This window comes from Microcaecilia unicolor, chromosome 4 (genome assembly GCF_901765095.1).
Source record: "Microcaecilia unicolor chromosome 4, aMicUni1.1, whole genome shotgun sequence".
NCBI lineage: Eukaryota > Metazoa > Chordata > Amphibia > Gymnophiona > Siphonopidae > Microcaecilia > Microcaecilia unicolor.
In genome coordinates this window covers 270,665,705-270,687,757 of record NC_044034.1, presented here as the reverse complement: position 1 = coordinate 270,687,757, position 22,053 = coordinate 270,665,705, and the positions used below count along the sequence as shown (strand labels likewise).

Here is a 22,053-nt window from a genome sequence, read left to right as displayed (position 1 = left end):
AACTAAAACTCAATACTGAAAAAAACACACTGTCTAATCCTCTCACCCCAATACAATATGTACAAACCCACAAATATAAACACCCCGGACTACACCCTCCCTATCTCAGATAGCCTGAAAATCCTCGGCGTTACAATTGACCAAAACCTTACACTTGAGAGCCAAGTGAAATCGACAACTAAGAAAATGTTCCACTCAATGTGGAAACTTAACGCGTGAAACCATTCTGCCCGAGGAAAACATTTCGTAACTTGATACAATCAATGATACTAAGCCATGTAGACTACTGCAATGGAATCTATGCGGGATGCAAAGAACAAATTACCACTTGATTTGAAAAATATTCGCGACCTTATCAACTTTCGAAAATCATTAAAGACTTTCCTTTTTAACAAGACTTACCATAATAATCAATAATAGGATCTCTAGCACATCACTATTTACTTGATAACCTACTTCCTGATTTATTGAATTGATTATATCCATTATGTTACACTTGTTCTTTATGTAACCAATTGTTTATCTACTCTTCATTGGCGCTTCTTATGATATATTATTGTAAGCCACATTGAGTCTGCAAATGTGGGAAAATGTGGGATACAAATGCAATAAATAAATCATAAAGAAACTTCAGACCATTCAAAACACGGCAGCTAGGCTCATATTTGGAAAAACGTGATTCAAAATTGCAAAACCCCTACGCGAAAAACTACAGACTGGATGGATCATGCAGGTCTTTTTCTGCCGTCATCTACTATGTTACTATGTTACACTGGCGCCCAATCAAAGAATGCATCGCCTTCAAAATCTGCACCCTGGTTCACAAACAGGCTCATTTTCAAAGCACTTAGCCTCCCAAAGTTCCATAGAAACCTATGGAACTTAGCCTCCCAAAGTGCTTTGAAAATATGCCTCAAAATCATCTACGGAGAAGCCCCGAGTTACATGACAGACTTGATCGACTTACCAATTAGAAATACATCCGAATCAACACGGTCTTATCTAAACCTGCACTACCCAAACTGCAAAGGACTTAAATAAAAAACAACTTACGCATCTAGTTTTTCCTACATAAGTACACAACTATGAAACGCATTACCAAAAGCCTTGAAAACGATGTACGACCACCTAAACTTCCAGAAATCACTAAAAACCAACCTGTTTAAAAAGGCATACCCTACCAATCCAATTGAAATGCCTAATCTCTGCAACACAACCAAACTAAAGCACGTAATGGACATAACAACTCTTCCGTTCTCCGATTCCCTAATATGGCTGTGCCACATGAACTTGAGCTTACCACAACATCACCCTGTATTTGTTCACACCGGAGCCTGCAAAGGCCTCTCTGGTACTATGTAAACCACACTGAGCCCATAAATAGGTGGGGAAATGTGGGATACAAATGTAACAAATAAAAAATAAATGCAGTGGAGGTAGTGCACACAAAATTATTTCATTTTTTAGGCTCTGTAAGATTTGCTTTGGCCACTAATTTAGCAGCAGCATTTCTGAACACGCTGTAGCTCCTTTTTAGGTAAACCCACATATAGCACATTATGGAAATTTATTTGGATTTGCATACACCTTTTTCAGTAGCAGCTCAAAGTGAGTTACTGTCAGGTACACTGGGTATTGTGTTACCGGTTGGGTGTGTCCTGAGAACTGGCTTAAGAACCTCTGGTCCGGGGGGGGGGGGGGGGTGCATATGCAGTGTTTACCAACTAAAGGTACACCTGTCCAGTTTGGTTTTTTGGATTCATGCAATAAAATATGTTTGAGACATGCATACATTGAGACCTGGTATATGTAAATCTATCATGCAACTGAAAGACGTTCACCTCCCATGCATTTATACCAAGGTGGTACCAATGCCTGGGAAAGAGGAAGGGAATAGTCAGCTCCTGAGTAGCCAACTGTGATCTGAGGACTATAAACCAGTCAATCAATAAACATATGCATGAAAGACTTGCATGCAAATTTCATATTTATTAGGGACTCCCCAAGAACAAATACATTTGCAGTCATAGATTACCAAAATTGTACACCAAAAAGTAGGAGAGCTCAAATAACTTATGGTGCTTTATAGAGTCAATGTTAGAGGAAGTCCAAGCTAAGGGCCAGTGTGAACAGATACTTAACCTACATAAGAGCTGGACAAACTAAGGGGCAGATGCTCAAAGCAAACTGGGTTTGCAACTTTTTGTTTAGACTGGCTTTAGTCAGTCTACATGAAACATTATTACGCAGCTAATGTACAGAAGCTTTTAGGCACTGCTTTACCGTGCACTGAAGCAATGACTGAAAGTCCTATGCTAATGAGCTCACTAGTATTAAAATGAGTCATTAGCGATTCTGTGCAAAACAGTGCACAGAAAACCCCTGCCCTAAAGACTAAAACCTACCGACAGCTCCAGAGCTTGCAGTAGGTTTTAGTCATTAGGGCAGGGTGACTTTTACAGCCCTCTCTCTGCCCCATCAGCCAGTAAGATATCTGAGAAGACCTCACTCCAAGGCAATTGTGAAAATAAGACTAAGCCAGAGATCACACTTCTGCTTATTTCGATCCTCCTCCCCTCCCCCCACCCAGCCAGCATTTGCAGTACCTGTTCACTGCGCATGCACACGATAGCTGCGCCTACCGCACAGAGCATATGCCAGGAATGTTTTGATCCCTTTACCAACCAATGCTCAAACACTAACAGCATCCATATAATTTACATGCTGTTAGTATTGAGCATTGCCGGTGTTCCAGCCCGCGTTCTCCCCCTAAAAGTCTATTATATAGTGAAAACAATGCAGAAATTTGATTTATATCAAGGCCCACAGACTTAAATTAAGACATGTGGAGGAGTGGCCTAGTGGTTAGAGCACTGGTCTTGCAATCCAGAGGTGGCCAGTTCAAATCCCACTGCTGCTCCTTGTGATCTTGGGCAAGTCACTTAACCCTCCATTGCCTCAGGTACAAACTTAGATTGTGAGCCCTCCTGGGACAGAGAAATATCCAAAGTACCTGAATGTAACTCACCTTGAGCTGCTACTGAAAAAGGTGTGAGCAAAATCTAAATAAATAAACATTTGAAAGAGAAAAGAATGAGGGATAAAGGCCAGTCTATGCAGGGTGCCCATCCATATTAACTATTAAGGTCTGCAATCCCTTGTTTTCCTCTGTTTGGCCTATGCTTTTTTGAATTCAGATGAAGTTCTTGCCTCCAAATTGAGAGGCGTTTCCATGCATCCGCCACCCTTTCCTAAGGAAAAAACATCTCAGATTACCCCGGCATCTACCCCCTTTATCGACTAAAAAAGGGCTTACATTTATACCACAGACGTATTTAAGATGTATCATATTTCCCCCATAGGATAAAAGGATCGTTTGTTGTATTTGTTAACTGTCAAGTATTTCAAATTTTCTCTGGATCTCAGGAACATGAGACGATTATGAATAAAATCATTGCTAAATTAGGCTCTTTAAACATACTAGGTTACTTCACAGAATGCATTGTATTTCTAGACACAGCAAACCTGCCTCAGGAAAGCAGCCTATGGCTGCCAATACTGACTGAAAACTCTTAGTTAAGAGTACAAGCACAAGTTGTAAAGGATCTTTAGTTAGAAAGAAAAAATGAACTACTGGCAACCTAACTTTAAACACACAATTCCACGCCCCCCCTCCCCCAAAAAAGAAAAATTTGCACTGTTTTTTTCTATAAACAACTTAAACAAGACTTCACTTAACCGGAATAATAATATAGTTCGGTTAATACTATTCAGACTGAAAAAAATAATATTAAAGTCTCTGACCAGGTTGCTACTCCTTTATTAGCCAATATCAAGGGGTCTTTCCTTCTCGTTAGACTATTGTATATTTGTACTGCCGTCTCATGGCCCGTAGGCAGGATCCATCTTTTGCCCAGCTCTACAGATTCGGCACCCGAAGCCGCCGCCGTGCTCCTAGCTAAAACCCTGTTAGCAGCAAACCTAAGGAACCGGCAGCCCGGGCGCAACATCCCAATAAGCATGGCGTTGGCGTCTTGGCGACTTGGCGTGCAAGTAGGAACGGAAGCAGCCGGAGGGCGGGTTTTACAGCGGAAGTCGCCGCACGCGTTCAACCGCGACAGCAACTAGAGCCAGCCAATGCACCGTTTTGCGACTGTTTGTTAATTCAGCATAGTTTGCAGCAAGGAGGTCGGTTTGCAGAAGAGAACGGCCTCTCACTGACATTTCAGTGCATACATCCACCCTCCTGACAGCGTCAAAAAGAGATAGGAGGAGCCAAGGCTAGGAAAGTAACAACCTGTCTAGAGGAGGAGCCAAGACTCGCGCACAGACAGCTGTTCCTCCCCCTTCTCTTCGCCTGTACCTACAACAGCCTGAGATACACACACTGCAGCGACAACAGAAATGCAATGACAGAACTGAAGCGGGGGGAGGGAGGGAACACCCTGCCGATTGCCGAACAGGAAGACAGACTGGCATGGTGTACGCGGGCTACTTTTTGAAGAGGAAGGGAGAATACGTCATGGTATACAATACATAACGTTAGCTCCAAGACTGCCAACGTAAAATGCCCTCTTTAACTGTGACCTTAAATCTCCTATAGTGGTAGGTTAAGGTGTAGCGAGGGGGAAAAGTGGAATGGTACGGGATCCGAGCCGTACAAAACACTTATCCAAAGATAGAATAGTGGTGTGGGAGTAGAGAAGAAGCCATGACAGAAAATGACTGGGTCCCGAAATCGTTTGTCCCCGGTCCCCTCTGTTTCTCTGGGTATGGGTTATACATTTCATGAGAACTCTTTTTTAATAGCTTGTAAATCTCACCACTTCACCCAGAACTGTTCCGGTAACTGCTGTGCTGCCACATATTTCTATAACACCAAGAAAAAAAATATGACGAGCAGGGGGAATAATCGTTTTTGAAGCGATTACTACTGCAGCAGACAGCGCTCTGCATCCGGAGAAGCAAGGCTTTGTCGGCTGGCCTGGGGGTGGCTCTCCCTTTTCTCCGCAGTATGGGAGGGGGGGGAAACTTTCCAACGGTTCCATGGCAACCGCAGCGCCTGCAGCGATGATTGGAACACGAGTAGCAACTGCCGCCCTAGAGCCAGAAAGAAAGACCCGCCGTCGACTAGACTGAGGCAAGCGCTGTCAATGCTTCTCTCAAAAGCTTCGAGTAGCAAGCTGATCTCCTCCTCATATAAGCTGTTGTAGAAGAAACCCTCGCTACTGCAGCGACTTCTACAAATCCCTGAACCATGGGGGGGGGGGGGGGGTGCTGGAAGAACAAAAACAAGAGAGCAAGTAGGAGTGCTACTACTCATGCAGCAAAGGCACCCAGCTGCTGGCGCTTAAATAATACACCCGCCCCGCCTCCTCCATGAAGTGCGGGGCGCGAGGCCATGTCTCGCGCGCAGCGCTTTTCACTTCATGAACCACGCACGCGCGCCCCTTTTCATCCAAACATAACAGCATAATGATAGCAGTGCGAGTATCGCGCCTCACAGCGTTCCGTTTGAGCCCACTTTTTGGTCTGCCAATTAAGCTCTGCCTCTTCTCCACCTTCCCACAGCTACTCAAGCAGTGAAGGTTGGTCTAGTCTCGTTACCATATGGCATAGCTATACTAACAGCGAGGCTGTTTGTGCAGGAAGCTCTGAATCAAGCTATACAGCATGTGCATGAAGAGACAGCCGCCATGGTTTCTCTTTACCACTGGTCTCCCCTTAGTATGGTGGTGACATTTTAAACGGAACCCGGCCACGTCAGAAAATGCTAAAAAGCCAGGAGCGCGCGCTGAGTACTGCTACTCCGGGCACCCTGGGAAGCGTAGTTTCTTGAAGGTTCTTGCTACTTTCCTGTCTGCTATAAAGATAGAGCAGTCAGCACTTTCCCAGTTTCTTCCGTCATTCCATATCCGATTGGATGGCAGAGAAAATACTGCCTTCGATTGGCTGCTTGGGACGCCATTATTACTATTGATGATATCGTTACAGTTGCAGAGCCTGAGTCAGGGAAGCAAAGGCTATGCTTTCGTTTTGCTTTGCTTATTTGCAGTGGCACTGCCTAGCATGCACGGTTACCAAAGGAGTTGTCAAAAAAAGAGTGTAAGTTGGTAAAAGCAGTTGAATACAGGTGGAAGTAAAGTTTGTTCTGGGGTTGTTGTTTTTTTTGTTACCTCCTTGACCCTTTTCGGTCTACATAAACATGCGAACGTTTAGTCCAATCGCTTCAGGCCTACTATCGGACGAGAGACAGAACAGAACTAGGACACCCTACACAACCAGGGAGGAAAGGGGGTGTGTATATGCAAATGAGCTCTCTGGGAGCGCTACGCATGCGCTATGAGTGGCGGGGCTGAATGTTTCCCAAGTGTTTGAAACTGGTATTTGGGTTTTCCACGCTGGATCGAGTGCGGCTTTTGCAGTGTAGGAGATTGCGTTTAAAACTCTCTGGGGGGAAAATGAGGTAAAAAGAAGAAGAAGAATCGAGTAACTGCTGACAGCGAGTGCCCTTGGGTTCGATCAGTCTTTTCTTCCTGTCTAGGGACACTTAGAAGGGCAGATTTGTGCTCTACCCACCACCTCTCTCTCTTTTCTCTCTTGTACAACCGTGTTCCTGAGTTGCCCAGGAAAGACAGCCATTCAGTCAATTGTTGGTGAAGCTTGCCCGACTTATTGCCGCGAGAGGTGTCCGTCCCTGGCTCTTCTCTGCTTTGCTTCACACAGAGGAAGGCAGATGTAAGGTTTCTGGCTCCCGCGATCCAGCGGCGGGTAGGGGAAACTTCACGTCTGAAGGTAAGAAGAAAAGCGGGGATTGAAGAGAAAAACCTCCGGCTGCTGGTACGATGCTGAGTCCTGCGAATGGAGAGCAGATTCACATTGTGAACTACGTGGAGGACTACCTGGATTCAATCGAATCGCTGCCTTTCGACCTACAGAGAAATGTTTCCCTGATGAGGGAAATTGACGCTAAATATCAAGGTAAGCGGCTGCCCGGCCGGCCAGCTACATTTTAGCTTTCCAGACTCATCTTTGTCTGCTCGCGGCGGTCGTAGTTGCAGATAGCTACGTCTCACGTTATTTTTCAGGGCTACAGTACTAATGTTTTTATTTCTGTTCTGTTGGTTTGGGAATTTTTTGGGGTACGAGACTGTATTTGTTCAGTAACAGGCTAGGGGTGGTCCTGCAGCGTTGGCTCTTGTCAGAGGGCGGAACAAAAGGTCCTTTTTTGTTGTTGTTTCTTTTTATTAATCATACTCTTCCTTTTTTTTTTTTTCTTTCTATGAAACTATGGTGGGGAGAAGATGCCGGAAAGCAAGATCTGAGATAAATCAGGGTTTGGCACAAAAGGAGCAATGTGTGTTTGTAGGAGAAGAAACTGTTGGACAGACTGAGAAATTACAGCACATTTAGGAATGTACAGTATTCATTATGGCTGTAGTACTGCCGCTAGTAACGAAAAGGTTGTGCTGGTGGTGGGCAGGGTTTCTTTTCATAGGATTATCTCCCCCCCACCCCCATACAGTAAATCGGTTTGCGGTACGAGAAATCCTACATTGTCTTTTGATGTTATATAAAATGGGATTTAAGGATAGTGGATAATGTATGTTATGTTGTCTGTCGGCTGCAGTTAGATTTCTTGTTAATAGGAGCCTGCCGAAAGTCCCCCTTTTTTTGTTGAAATGTTAGCGATTAGCTTTAGTTTGTTTTTAGTGGGGAAAAAAGAGAAGGGGGTGGTTTCCTTCTAAAGTGGACACACATGGACAACAAAAATCCCGATTAATATTGTGTTCCCGGAACGCTATGGTGTTTAGAACAGGAAAATACACGAACTGACACCTTCGCTTTTATTGTTTCCTGTCTCTTTTTGGAAAAGATGCTATCTGTTCTGGGAGGCTGTGGAGGAGTAAAAATAACAGCTTGAGCCTTGTGGAAAATAGGTTTAGGGTGTGGAAACTTTATTTAAAATACATGTAGAAAGATAAAAGAAGGCGTGAGATTTGGTCCGAATCGTTTTAAAACGTCGATTGTACATGTTAGGCGGTGAAATATCTAGGTACCTATGGAAAAAAAGTCTTCCAAAGGAGTTAAAAAAACGTAAGACTGGGGTCTGGGGAAGTATGTGATAAACGAACCATTAACAACCTATCTACACTGCGCCTGCCGCGCTTAACTAAAGAATATTTTTTCGCCAGAAACGTTTTATATGCAACTTCATTAGCATATAGCAAGTCAACCCGCCAATCATTGACCTTCGTTTTAATATTGCAACCCATTGGCCGGAGTCCTGTTTGTGACGCATAAAGACTCCTCCTCTTGAATGTATGATTCTGCTGTTCTCTCTCTCTCCCTCCCCCCCCACTTGTTATTTGTATATTTCGGATTATGACTGCCTCTTGATGTCGATTGGTGTGTCGGTCCTAGGGGGTGGGCTACTAACCTTTTAAAAGCTTTCGAGTGAGCCAATTGGGAGGCCTGTATGAGACGGTGGGCTGTTTCCGTTTTTAGAACAATGGTCTATTGCAATTTCCTGGGTGTGACAGAGTTGGTGACTTCCTCCCCGGCCTCGGTTGCGGTGGTTTGTGAATACGTTTTTCGGTTGGTGGGGGGTGTCCTCAGTGACGTTTGGGTGAAAGTATTATTTTGTGATATTATTTATTTTTTGCTTTGTGACTAAAGTAACTGAGGCTCTGCTAGTAGCTGCTGCATGGGAAGTCTTCATGCTGTACATGAAACGGCATATGTATCCTTCCCTTCGCAGGCTTTTGGTTTGTTCTTTAGGTTATATATTGTTGGGATGGTCCACATCCGAGCTGCTCCTCCCCTAAGTGCGTGCCCTTCAAAGCTTCAGCATTTTCGTTCCCTGCAGCAGATGAAGGTCCATCAAGTTAACTTCTTAGACGTTTTAGATTTTTCTGAAAACGAAATATGTAGTAGATCTTTGATAAGCTGGGGGTGGAGAGAGGGAAAACTACCATTGTCATTAAGTGCAATAAGAAAGGGTCCTTATCTTCCTTCCAAAAACAAAGCTTTCTCAAAATGTGCAAGTATAGTCTTTGTAATAAAACGAACTTAAAATACTATTTTTAAAAACATTTTTGAATTACAGTTCAATGGTCACTAGGATTTATTAGGCAACACTTTTTATGTCAGAAGGGACATATAGAGGAAGCACTTATGAATAAAATCTCAATAAACCAATAACAAAGGCCTACTTATATGAATATTTCCTACCTTGTGATGGGTTTATGTTAGCAAAGCATTACTGTCATTCCATGTTTGGAGTTCTAGACTAACAAGTTGTGCCTGAGAGGGGGCATTGCTATTGCCGCAATAAAAAAAAATTGGTGCCAGTGACTGAAATACCTGAATAAATAATCATTTTAGTGTTATAGTGTAGTCTTATTTTGGTAAATTGCCAACTAAGTTCTAACAAATACTAATGTGCAGATAATCAGAAGCAAATGTGGGCACTAGAGGCCATTAGTGCCAGACTAGTGCCCACATTTGCTACTGCCCAATGTTGAGAGCCAGCGAGCATGTGAAATAATGAGCTTGCTGGCTCTGAACGCAAATTCATGCAAAAGAGGGTCTCCTGAATGCCTCCCTGATGCTCAGCGGGCGGCACATCAAGCAAGGATACTCCTCCCATGGCAAATCCTGCACCAGCTCAGAGCTGGCATTAGGGTTTGCCAGGACATTGGGTAGGAATGCAGCGACACCAAGATGTGAAGGCCAGGAGGTTCGGTGGACCTCCAGACCCACCCCCCCCCCCCCCCACACACACACACACACAGAAGCACAAGGGTCTGGAGGTCCAGTGGACCCCCCCCCCTCCAAATGGTGTCACCCTGCCCTGCCTGGTGCATCATTATATGGTAGTTAAGCCCTGCCCAGCACATCCCAGGATGCACAGAGTAGGACAGGGTGACACCCACAGGAGGAGGGAAGAAGTGCAAGACCCTCCTGTTTGAACATATGAGGAGGGGTTTTTTTTGGGGGGGGGGGCTAGACTACCAGGGCTAGCTTTCAGGGGAGGGGTCAGTTAGGGCCTGGCAAGGATTCCACTGGTCCACCAGGGTTCTGTGTGTTTGCGGTGGGGGGGGGGGGGTTATGTATCTGGGGGTTCAGGGGTCCACAGGACCTCTGGGCCCTTGTGCTTGGGGGTAGGGCCTGGAGGTCTACCGGACCACCAGGGCTTTAGGTTTGACAGGTCCGGGCTGGAGAAAAGACCAGACCTGTCAAACTTCTTCTGCAGGAGGATTGTGCCTGAGTGTGTGCCCAGGCACAATTCTTCTGAAGAACTGGCAACCACACTGATGTTCAATGCTGACATGCTTAAATCTGTATGTCAGTGCTGAACCGAGTGGTATTTGTGCAACTAAGAGGCATATTTTCAAAGCACTTTTAGCCTCTAAGTGGGGCTAATTCATATGACATACTCCTCAAGGTAGTAGTCAACAAGGATTCTTTGCTGCTATTTTTCTTTGGGACCTGTAAAGCTAAAGCACTAATTGTACGCTTCAGTACAAAAGAAGATACAAATCTTTGATTTGCCTCCAAAACAATTTTGAGTTTCCCTTTTTTGTGAGTACAGTTGAAACTGGGGATTCAAATTCTTAATGGTGAGCGTGCCCTTGGCTACTGCTCTTTTGTCCCTGTGACAGCAAATATAAAGCTATTGCCACCCCACCCCCTCCCCCCCCCCCCCCAAATCACCATCACCACCTTTCTCATATCAGGTTTTCTGCTTTTCTGTTGGTAAAATAACTTAATTCACAGACTTCTTCACTTAATGTATTATCTAAAGTTAAGTAATTTAAAATCTTTGAAATGTTCTAAGCCCCCCACCCCCATTAAATATTCATATTTCAAGCCCAAGGTAAACCTGCAGTTTGAAAATTGTCATGCAGCATACTACTAGCCTTTGCAAAGCAGGCAGCGTAAACAGGGGCAAGGTCTTAAATATACTAAAAGCTGCATCAGAAGCTGCAAGGACTCCAAGGATGATTCTCGGGAGGGGGAAGAGGAGGAAGTGCTATGTGCAAAGTGTATGCTGTGTAAAGCATAGACCAGCTATATGTGCCGAAGAGGAGGTGCTGAATAGGGACCATCTATTTGGCCTCTTACTTTGCTGCTTGGCAATTTCAACCGTCTGGATTTTGTGCTATATCAAGTGCAGAAGGATATTAGATTTAGCTTATGCCTTTTTTGGTAATAACTCATGGTAAGTTAATTTGGGTACAGAAGATATTTCTTAGGTCCCAAAGGGCTTGCAATCTAAGTTTATATCTGAGGCAGTGGAGAGTTAATTGTCTGGCCCCAAATCCCAAGGGATATCGGTGGGATCTGAATGTACAAAGCGTTCCCTTATATGGTAGACAGACCCTGTATGGTGCATCCCAGAATACACAGGGCAGGGTGCTGCCATTTTTGAGATATGGAGTTGGGGGGGGGGGGGCTAGAGTAGGGGTGGTGGTCTCGCTACCAGGGTTTGTTTTCTTGGGGGGGGGGGGAGACTATTATACTACCAGGGAATTTGGGGGCAGGGAGCAAGGAGGTCACAAAACCACCAGACCATTTTTATTTAATATTAGGAGGGGGATCAGATATGTGGGGGCAGGGTGGGTGCCGCTAGACACCAGGGGTGGGTTTGGGGCATGCTTGACTAATGTGTGCTGCGGCAGGCGTGCCTGTGTGTGTTTTTTGTTGTTTTTTAGCAGTAGCACAAATAACCATAATATTGTAACTGAATGCTGCATGTTTTATGTACAAAAGTGCTTGTTAAAGGATACTTTGAAAGCTGTAATTTTTAAAAAATACCAAAAAAAGGAGAATGGATTAACTTTTTGAGACTTTGCTCTATATCTGAAAAATGTGGTCTTGAACGCTTGTATACCAAGACCTGTTTTCTTTTAAGAGTTATTACAGCCTACAAAGACTAGCTTTCTCCAGGATCAGTAAAGCTGCTAAAATTATACATTAAATTTTATGGTGAGACGTATGCAGATTTTATTTAGTCACATTAAAATGTTCTACCTTTTTGTGTTGTATTGGAGTATTTCATATACTGATCTTTCAACTTTTAAATACTTTTCTTCTTGTAGAGATCTTAAAGGAACTGGATGAATATTACGAGAAGTTCAAAAGAGAGTCTGACACAGTACAGAAGAGAAGACTGCTACATTGCATTCAGAGAGCTCTTATTCGCAGTCAAGAACTGGGGGATGAGAAGATTCAGATAGTCAGTCAGATGGTGGAACTGGTTGAGAACAGAACCAGGCAAGTAGACAGCCACATTGAGTTATTTGAGACTTGCCAAGAGACAAATGACACTACTGGCAACGCTGGAAAAATCAACCTAGAAAAGTCCAAGTGTGAGACAATCACACAGACTGAGAAGCCCAGCAATAAAAGGTCACGAAGGCAAAGGAATAACGAAAATCGAGAAAACACGTCAAACAATCATGATCATGACGACCTCGCTTCCGGAACGCCCAAGGAGAAGAAAGCAAAGACATCTAAGAAAAAGAAACGATCCAAGGCCAAAGCTGAAAGGGAGGCCTCCCCTGCAGATCTCCCCATAGACCCCAATGAGCCCACTTATTGCTTGTGTAATCAAGTGTCCTATGGAGAAATGATTGGGTGTGATAACGACGAGTGCCCCATTGAGTGGTTTCATTTCTCTTGTGTGGGACTCAATCACAAACCCAAGGGCAAATGGTACTGTCCTAAATGTCGAGGGGAGAATGAGAAAACTATGGACAAAGCTTTAGAGAAATCTAAAAAAGAGAGGGCTTATAACAGATAATGCATATCCATTTATTTTAATGGTAGTCATTAAAATAGTGTATTTATTGTCAGTCACCTTTGTTGAGGTGCAGGAATTGTAAAATATATTTTTAAAGAAAGTCATTGAACCATTCCTGTTATAGGGACAACAGAGTTTGTTTTTTTTGGTAGGGGGCGGGAGAAGATTTGGGTTTTAAACAATGAACAGCTGTCACAGAGCAAATGGTTAGTGGGTTAAAACCTTGAAAAGTGCAGCTACTTTAATAAATGCTATTTAGTTCTGCTTTTTATAAGGATGGAAAATCTTTGTGCTAATAGCACTCTGCCCATTAAAAGTGTAAAACATATTAAAGGATTTCATTTTTTTTCTTTTGAAGGAATGCTAGCCACTTTTCCAGCAAACTGACAAAACTATGAAGTCAGCTCATGTTTAAATGACACTGCTTTGTTTCATTTGTTCAGAACTCATGACAGTATAACACTAAAAATCCCAGTAAAACATGGCACTTGCTACAGTTAGTGTGTCAGTATAACAGTTTAATATAAAATGTTTCAGTAGAACTAGAGGAATTGGAGGGGTTTTTTCTTTTTTTAAAAAAAGAGAATGGTTACAGTTTTACATGGTAGTTTTATATAACGGGACAGGTACCACAGTGTCCATTTTAAAACTAGTACATTTTATATTTAACAAGAATGTGGTTTAGTAATCAGATTTAAACAAATCAAGCTTTATACTGTCACATAATAGTGTAGCAGTGTTTAATTTGTATAAGATGTATAAATGTACATTTTTAAGTGGTATTGCACTTAACTGTATTATAATGGAAATGCAGACAAATGCTGTTGTATAACCATGTGCATTTCCTCTTGTAATATGTGATATTAAATAAATGCCAACCTATTTGGACAGTTACTTTGCCTCTTTTGACATAATGTACTAGTCTAAGGGTCTCTGTATTTTGATCATGAAACCGTGCATGAAAGTTACTTCAAGAAACTTCAGCAGAACTTTATCCAACATGAAGCGAAACATTATACTAGGAGCGTTATATGATTTGTCAGGGAAGATTCAAAATAGCAGGGAGGAAGTGTATGGCATAATTTACGCAGGTAAATGCCAGCAGCAGGCACAGATGTGAAGACAAGAGTGTAGTTGGGATACTTCTTCAAAATGTATACATATTCTATATTTTAGAATGGTAGTATATTTACATCTTGGAAGATTTCCTTGGCATTTAAGCCTGCTTCAAGTCATATGTAGCTGATTCATTTAAGTTAGGGCTTGGAAGGCGAGCTTGAGGGGGAATTAGTGCTGATCTCTCGGTTGCGTTTTGGAGTTCAGCTCCATAATGGACTCCCACAGAACGTGCATTTTTCAAAAATCCAGTACTTAGGTCAAGTAATGCATTTACCATACACCTTGCTATCAAATTTTGTGCTTGTAAGTAGACCTACCTACATGTATATGTGCAGAGTCACCGAAAGATGCAACTCTTTTAGGTATAATAGCTTCTTCAGCTGTATGTGTTTTTCAGTAATATATATATATTTACACTTTATAAAATGCTCCTCAAACAGCAAACCTTTTATTAAATACTGTGTGTAGTTTTGCATGCACTAACCTAAATGTTTTTCTTACCTAAATTCCCTATATAAAGTTGGGCTTCACATATTTTTATGGTGTGAAAATGATTACTGAGAGTGATGTAGTTGCTGCAGTGTGTTGATCCTGAAGCTTAAATATTCATCCAAATTACTTTGTCTGCTGTTATCAAATGCAGATATTTCAAAGCTACTTCATAGCCTTTCCACTTCAGTACATATATAATGTGATTTTACTCTTGAAATTGTCAACGGTTCTATTTTGTTTCAAGCTATTCTAGCAATCAAAATGCCGGCATGCAGATGATTTGATGCACATGCTCTATATTTGATAGATTGGTAAGTTAGTATCGGTGAATTTTTGGAAAGTCTAGATCTTTTACTGCTTGTTACTGAGTGAGGATACTGATTAAGTAGCAAATGGTTTTAAGTTTTTATAATGAAAGTGTTGCCAAATTCCAGTTAGAGGCTAAATGAAAGTGAAAAATGACAGACTCAAGCCACTTAGTCTCCAGGCTAAATGAATGATTTTGATGCTAATGTCAATCTTTTCTGGGCTGTATAGCATGTCATCTGCTTCCTTCTGTTCAAGTGAGTAGGAAGAGTTGTTTAAGGGTGACCTTTACCCATTATGCAAGTTCCTATCTTCAGAACCCTCTTCATTTTGTTTTTGTCATCCTGTACTGCTTCTCTCTCTCTCTCTCTCTCTCTCTCTCCAATCTGGGTGGCAGCAAAAGTGGATTGCTGACCTTGGTAAATCAGGGGGGGTTGTACTGGCAGGGGCAGGGCTGACTGAGGGGAGCGCGGTTAGGGGCTATATTATTGGGAGGAGGAATTTTGATGTAGAATGTGGGGGCTTGTTGATCAGGGGTGTGGGAGGGTTCATTTGAGTTGATTGGAGGTGTGATGTTAGGACCAGGTGCTGTTAGAGGGGAAGGTATGTGTCCATTAAGGACACACTATAAAATATAAACCAAATTGAAAAGTGTCAGCTTGAAGTAGTGTACTGCGCTAAGTATACCTTGTAGCGCTATAGAAATGATAAATAGTAGTAGTGTACAGTGGGAAGAAAGCGATAACAGTGATAATGCTCTTGGCTCAGTTTTGTTATGGGGCTAGTTTACAGTTCGAACTGGTTCAGGTTCACAGGCTGCTCCCTACTTTAAAAAAAAGGGGGGGAAGGGAAAGACAGAGGGTGATTAAGAGCCACCACTACAGTAGCTGACCAAGGGCCAGATGCATCAACCATACGTAAAAAAATAAAAATCATAAAAGTTCTTACCGAATTTCAAAAAACGCAGAATGCTCCAAAAACGCAGCTCCTAAATGTTCGGTGCGGTATTCAAAAGCCGGATGCATTAAAGTTTCGCTAGTCTCCGATATCGGAGTATGAAACGCATGCGCACAGATCCATTCGGAAAACATACGATATAGGCGTGGCTATTGTGCTTCTGATCTCATCGTGCGTCAACGGCGTTAAAGAATCGCGTCGCTGCACTGCTTGTTTTTTTTTTTCGATCATACATTTGTCGCATATATACTGCCAATACTTACTGATCTGGGGTACGATGAACGCCGTTTTCCAGCCCATGTCCATGCGCTGTATATTTCGCCTTCTGCCTGCACGTGGGAAAAGGCGCTTCTCATTGATGGTGAATAGCTGGGCAAGCCATAGGACATCCATGTTCGAAAAATTTGGCTTTCTGCCTCTTGCAGCCATGACTCCCCGTCAAATTTGCACACACGCATTCATCGGCAAGCACGCACTACATTTACATGGTTATAATGACAGGATTTACGTATTTTCTATAAGCTTTATTCAAAAATACAGGGTCCGTCCGACACAGCTGCAAATTGTTTTTGGCCAATCACAGTGCTTTCCGCTGATCTGCAGCGCTCAGATTGGCTAGGTTTTTTTTTTCTTTAACACAATTGTCTTTTATGTTTAAATCTTTTTTATTAAGAACAACTGAACTTGTACAGACTATGCAATGAAAAGAGACCAATACAAATATCAATGTTATAACTCAAGTCATCATGTAAATGTTATTGTTTTATCCCCCCCTCCCACTTCCCCCCTTTAAGTTTATTAACGAGAACCAACTTTGTAGAATGCTACAACATGTATGATGTACTATTCAGGGTAGTTGATAATAAGAAAAACTCATCGGATCCACCACCAACCTTCCTCGTGAGGCAGTAGTTTAATGACACGACTTACTGCAAAGGCCTTGTTTCTTATAACCCTTCATATAGCTTCTCCGCCTCTTATATGAGTTACAGCTTTATTAATGATATCAACACCCTTAAAGAATGAAACAGTTTCCACATAATCAGATGTCAGCGATACTTGTCTCAGAGTTAACCCCAATCCTACCCCCTCTCTCTTCCCCCCCCTTCTCCCCCCTTCATTACATCCCCCTACCTCACCATTCACTCTAAACTCCACATTCATCCCCATTCACTCCAACTCATTCAGCACCTGACTTCTAACTCTGGGCGCTACTACATTCAAATATGCTGTCAACACAATTGTCTTTGAGTCCACACACAGCCACAACGAGAGGTACAGACCTCTCGTTTTTCCGACGTTTTTCTTTCGTAAAAGCATTCGGAAAAGGTTGGTGCATCTCGTTACAATAGGGTTTGAACAGGAATCGCTCATCTGCATTCCGTTTTCGTTAGCTGCTAGCGTCGTCGGAAAATGGCCTTTCATGCATGCTACGGTTGAAAATTTGTTCGTTAAACGGTTGTTAAATGGTTGTTAAAGTTTAGTGCATCTGGGCCGAAGAGTCCTTTGCCTTTGCATCACTTCAAAGATTGAGGGTCATGCCAACCCTGGTCACTTTCCTTTACCAACTCCTGTTTGCACTGGGAGGGTCACTTGTCTGAAGCAATGGGACTGTGCCTACTGGACCGCTGATAGCACAGCTGCCCTGGCATTCCTGATAGCACGTGGTAATGATGTGTGTACTAGCCGGCCCCTCCTCCACCGAGCCATGCCAAAAGCCAGATCCTAACCCCTCCCATATTAGTTGATTACGATCTTTCTCACCAACTGAAAAGCTGTAGCCAGCAGTCATAGTCCAGTTGTTTCAGGCAGACTGCTTTAGGGCAATGGCAGGAAAACAATCTGAAATACAGTTTTATGTTATGTGGTTTTATAACTTGAAGTTATGAATACATTTAAACATACAATTGAGACCTTGCAATTACCAAAACACCCTGATGCATATTTGTACTTTTTTTTATATAGGTAATCCTTAAATGTCAGAAACATATTTCCTATAGACACAAAATGGGGAAAATATTTTGTAAAATTAGCTCTAAAGAATCATGTGTCTTGTTAAGAACACACACACACAATCATAGCATAGATTGCCTGCCATGCTGTACTATGATTTAAGAATAACCCTAGTAATGAGTGTATTTAAGTTCTTGTTTTGTCATGTTTTAATTACAAAACTTCTCTCATTCTTTTATAGTGGTTAAGGGAAGAAAGAGCCCAAGTTGTGGGGTTTTTTTTTAATTAGAGCCTGGGACCCCTGAATCCGGGTATCTGAGGCCTGTACCAAGTACCCTCAGTGAAATTTACTCAAAATATAACACTCTAGATCTGGGATTGGTAGCACAGAATTTGCTACTATTTGGGTTTCTGTAAGGCACTTGTGACCTGGATTGGTCGCTGTTACTGGGCTAGATGGACTATTGGTATGACCCAGTATGGCTATTCTTATGTTTCATTAACAAACCAAAGTAACAGTCATGACATGCAAGAGGAGGGAGAAATGTCAAACTGTGGGGCAGGAGGGAGGGAAGGAATTGAGAGATAACCATGGGCATGGGCAGGAGGGGAGGGAGAGATGCTGAAGTGAGGGAGAGAAGGTTGGAGGGCGAAGGGAGTTTTTCAAACTTTGGATGATACGTTCAGTACGTTCATTGATATTTCCCTCTGCACTCAATAATCTGGTTCACTCGTTATTTCATAGATTAGATTATTGCAATTCCTTATACTGGGGCCTTAGAGTCAAGGATCTCAGACACTTACAACTTATCCAAAATATTGCTATTTGTCTTACCTCCATAGCAATGTCAATGATGTCGCGTTGCTGCCAAGAGGGCGGAGCTGACATCTGTATTCTCCGTGGAAGTGACATCAATGATGTCACTGCCACGGAACTAAAACAATTAAACTGCACGCGCGAGGGGAGTGGGTAGGGCAGGCGCAACACCCGGAAGTCGACCATTGGGCTGGGGAGGCTTAGTGAGAGGGGTGCTATCCGTCTTTTGCATTGAGTGTCGCATATATGATTATCTCCCAGTTGGTGAGATGTCATATGTGTGTGCCCAATGCAAAGAGCTCCTAGCTCTCAGGGAACGTGTCCGTTCTCTTGAGGCTAGAGTAGCAGACTTGGTGGAGTTGAGGGAGACAGAGAGGTCCATAGACGAGACCTACAGGGATGTTGTAGAGAAGTCCCACCTCCAGTCTGGTAGCCTTTGTGCTACCTTGGAGGAGGGAGGTCTCCTAGAAGGGGAGCATCACCCTGGTGAAGTAGGAAGTACTCCTGTAGCCAGGACCTGCCCACCAGGGGATGTACTATCCTCTTGCACCAAGGATATGTCTCCAAGTGCTGCCCGGGAGGGAAAGGTTAGGACAGCTGTTGTAGTTGGTGATTCGATCATTAGGCATATAGATAGCTGGGTGGCTGGTGGACGTGAGGATCGCCTGGTGACTTGCCTGCCTGGTGTGAAGGTGGCGGACCTCACGCGTCACCCAGATAGGATTGTAGATAGTGCTGGGGAGGAGTCGGCTGTCTTGGTACATGTGGGTACCAATGACATAGGAAAATGTGGGAGAGAGGTTCTGGAAGCCAAATTTAGGCTCTTAGGTAGAAAGCTCAAATCCAGATCCTCTAGGGTAGCATTTTCTGAAATGCTACCTGTTCCACGCGCAGGGCCCAAGAGATAGGCAGAGCTCCGGAGGCTCAATTTGTGGATGAGACGATGGTGCAGGGAGGAGGGTTTTAGATTTGTTAGATACTGGGCAACATTCTGGGGAAGGGGGAGCCTATTCCGAAAGGATGGGCTCCACCTTAACCAGGGTGGGACCAGGCTGCTGGCATCGGCATCTAAAAAGGAGATAGAGCAGCTTTTAAACTAGAAATGGGGGAAGGCCGACAGTCACTCAAAAGCGCATGGTTCGGGATAGGGTATCCTTCAAAGATATCACCAAAACAGGGAAGATATAAGTACATAAGTAATGCCATACTGTTTTAAATTTATTACACTGTAGTTTCATCTCATGCCCCCTAGTCCTAGTATTTTTGGAAAGCACGAACAGACGCTTCACATCCACCTGTTCCACTCCACTCATTATTTTATATACCTCTATCATGTCTCCCCTCAGCTGTCTCTTCTCCAAGCTGAAAAGCCCTAGCCTCCTTAGTCTTTCTTCATAGGGAAGTCGTCCCATCCCCGCTATCATTTTTGTTGCCCTTCGCTGCACCTTTTCCAGTTCTACTATATCTTTCTTGAGATGCGGCGACCAGAATTGAACACAATACTCAAGGTGCGGTCGCCTGATAGTGAGGTTGCAAAAGAGACCGTAGTAGATCAGGTGTCCCTAAATAAAAATACAAATCAGGCAAAAGATTGCAAATTAGTACTGTCAAGTACTAAGCATGATGTAAATAGGAGCAACAAACACAGTTTGAAATGCCTATATGCGAATGCCAGGAGCTTAAGAAATAAGATGGGAGAGTTAGAATATATTGCACTAAATTAAAAATTAGATATAATAGGCATCTCTGAGACCTGGTGGAAGGAGGCTAACCAGTGGGACACTGTCATACCGGGGTACAAATTATATCGTAGTGATAGGGTGGATTGAATTGGTGGAGGGGTAGCATTGTATATTAACGAGAGCCTTGAATCAAATAGATTGAAAATTCTGCAGAAAAGAAAACACTTCTTGGAATTACTGTGGATTGAAATTCCATGCGTAAAGGGGGGAAGGATAATGATAGGAGTGTACGACCGTCAGCCTGGCCAGGATGAACAGACGGATGCAGAAATGTTAAAGGAAATTAGGGATGCAAACAATAATAATGGGTGATTTCAATTACCCCGATATTGACTGGGTAAATGTAACATTGGGACACGCTAGGGAGGTAAACTTCCTTGATGAAATCAAGGACAGCTTTATGGAGCAGCTTGTACAGGAACCGACGAGAGAAGGAAAAATTCTAGACCTAGTCCTTAGTAGAGCACATGATCTGGTGCGGGAGGTAATGGTGCTGGGGCCTCTTGATAACAGTGATCATAATATGATTGGATTTTATATTAGCTTTGAAGTAAGTATACATAGGAAATCAAATACGTTAGCGTTTAACTTTTAAAAAGGAGACTATGATAAAATGAGAAGAACGGTGAAAATAAAACTTAGAGGAGCGACTGCGAGGGTCAAAAATTTACATCAGGCGTGGATGCTGTTCAAAAACACCATCCTGGAAGCCCAGGCCAAATATATTCCACGTATTAAAAAAGGACGGAAGACCAAACGACAGCCGGAGTGGTTAAATAGTGAGGTGAAGGAAGCTATTCGAGCTAAAAGAAAATCCTAGAGAAAATGGAAGAAGGAACCGACTGAAAATAATAAGAAACGGCATAAGGAATGTCAAGTCAAATGCAAAGCGCTGATAAGGAAAGCTAAGAGGGACTTCGAAAAAAAGATTGCGTTGGAGGCAAAAACACATAGTAAAAAAATTTTTTAGGTATATTAAAAGCAGGAAGCCGGCAAAAGAATCAGTTGGACTGCTAGATGACCGAGGAGTAAAAGGGGCGATCAGGGAAGACAAAGCCATAGCGGAGAGATTAAATGAATTCTTTGCTTTGGTCTTCACCGAGGAAGATTTGGGTGGGATACCAGTGCCGGAAATGGTATTCGAAGCTGACAAGTCGGAGAAACTTAATGAATTCTCTGTAAACCTGGAGGATGTAATGGGGCAGTTCTACAAACTGAAGAGTAGCAAATCTCCTGGACCGGATGGTATTCATCCCAGAGTACTGATAGAACTGAAAAATGAGCTTGCGGAGCTATTGTTAAAAATATGTAATTTATCCTTAAAATCGAGGGTGGCCAATATAATGCCAATTTTTTTAAAAGGTTCCAGAGGAGATCCAGGAAATTATAGACCGGTGAGTCTGACGTCGATGCCGGGCAAAATAGTAGAGGCCATTATTAAGAACAAAATTACAGAGCACATTCAAAAGCATGGATTAATGAGACAAAGTCAACATGGATTTAATTAAGGGAAATCTTGCCTCACCAATCTACTACATTTCTTTGAAGGGGTTAACAAACATGTGGATAAAGGGGAGCCGGTTGATATTGTGTATCTGGATTTTCAGAAGGCGTTTGACAAAGTACCTCATGAAAGACTCCAGAGGAAATTGGAAAGTCATGGGATAAGAGGTAGTGTTCTATTGTGGATGCCCCCTAGTCCTAGTATCTTTGGAAAACATGAACAGACGCTTCACATCTACCCGTTCCACTCCACTCATTATTTTATAGACCTCTATCTATCACGTCTGTGGTCGTGACCCCTCTCAGGCTTACCTTATTTCTGGCGGTCGGCTTCTAAGCTGGCTTCTGTCTGT

At 43.0% G+C, this 22,053-nt stretch overlaps 2 protein-coding genes across 5 annotated transcripts in view; one reads left to right on the top strand and one right to left on the bottom strand.

Annotated features, from left to right (window-relative positions):
• The window catches only part of CARS2 (cysteinyl-tRNA synthetase 2, mitochondrial), a 263,903-nt gene extending 257,653 nt beyond the window's left edge, over nt 1-6,250 (bottom strand). The window contains exon 1 of one of the 4 annotated variants that reach the window (XM_030201547.1): nt 6,177-6,250. Coding sequence is in view for 2 of the 4 variants with exons in the window: in XM_030201544.1 (XP_030057404.1) it covers nt 3,805-4,022 (218 nt within the window). In the remaining 2 variants the exon portion in view is untranslated. Of the gene's footprint in view, nt 1-3,804; nt 4,244-4,823; nt 4,843-6,176 lie in introns of those variants that run through there. The other 3 variants (XM_030201546.1, XM_030201544.1, XM_030201545.1) reach the window with 3 other exon arrangements.
• A 134-nt stretch (nt 6,251-6,384) lies between these two features.
• Nucleotides 6,385-13,694, top strand: ING1 (inhibitor of growth family member 1). Its single transcript, XM_030201550.1, has 2 exons — nt 6,385-6,981; nt 12,108-13,694. Exons 1-2 carry the CDS (start codon nt 6,846-6,848, stop codon nt 12,809-12,811), a joined length of 840 nt encoding a protein of 279 aa, XP_030057410.1. The 5' UTR covers nt 6,385-6,845; the 3' UTR covers nt 12,812-13,694.
• The last annotated feature ends 8,359 nt before the right edge of the window (nt 13,695-22,053 follow it).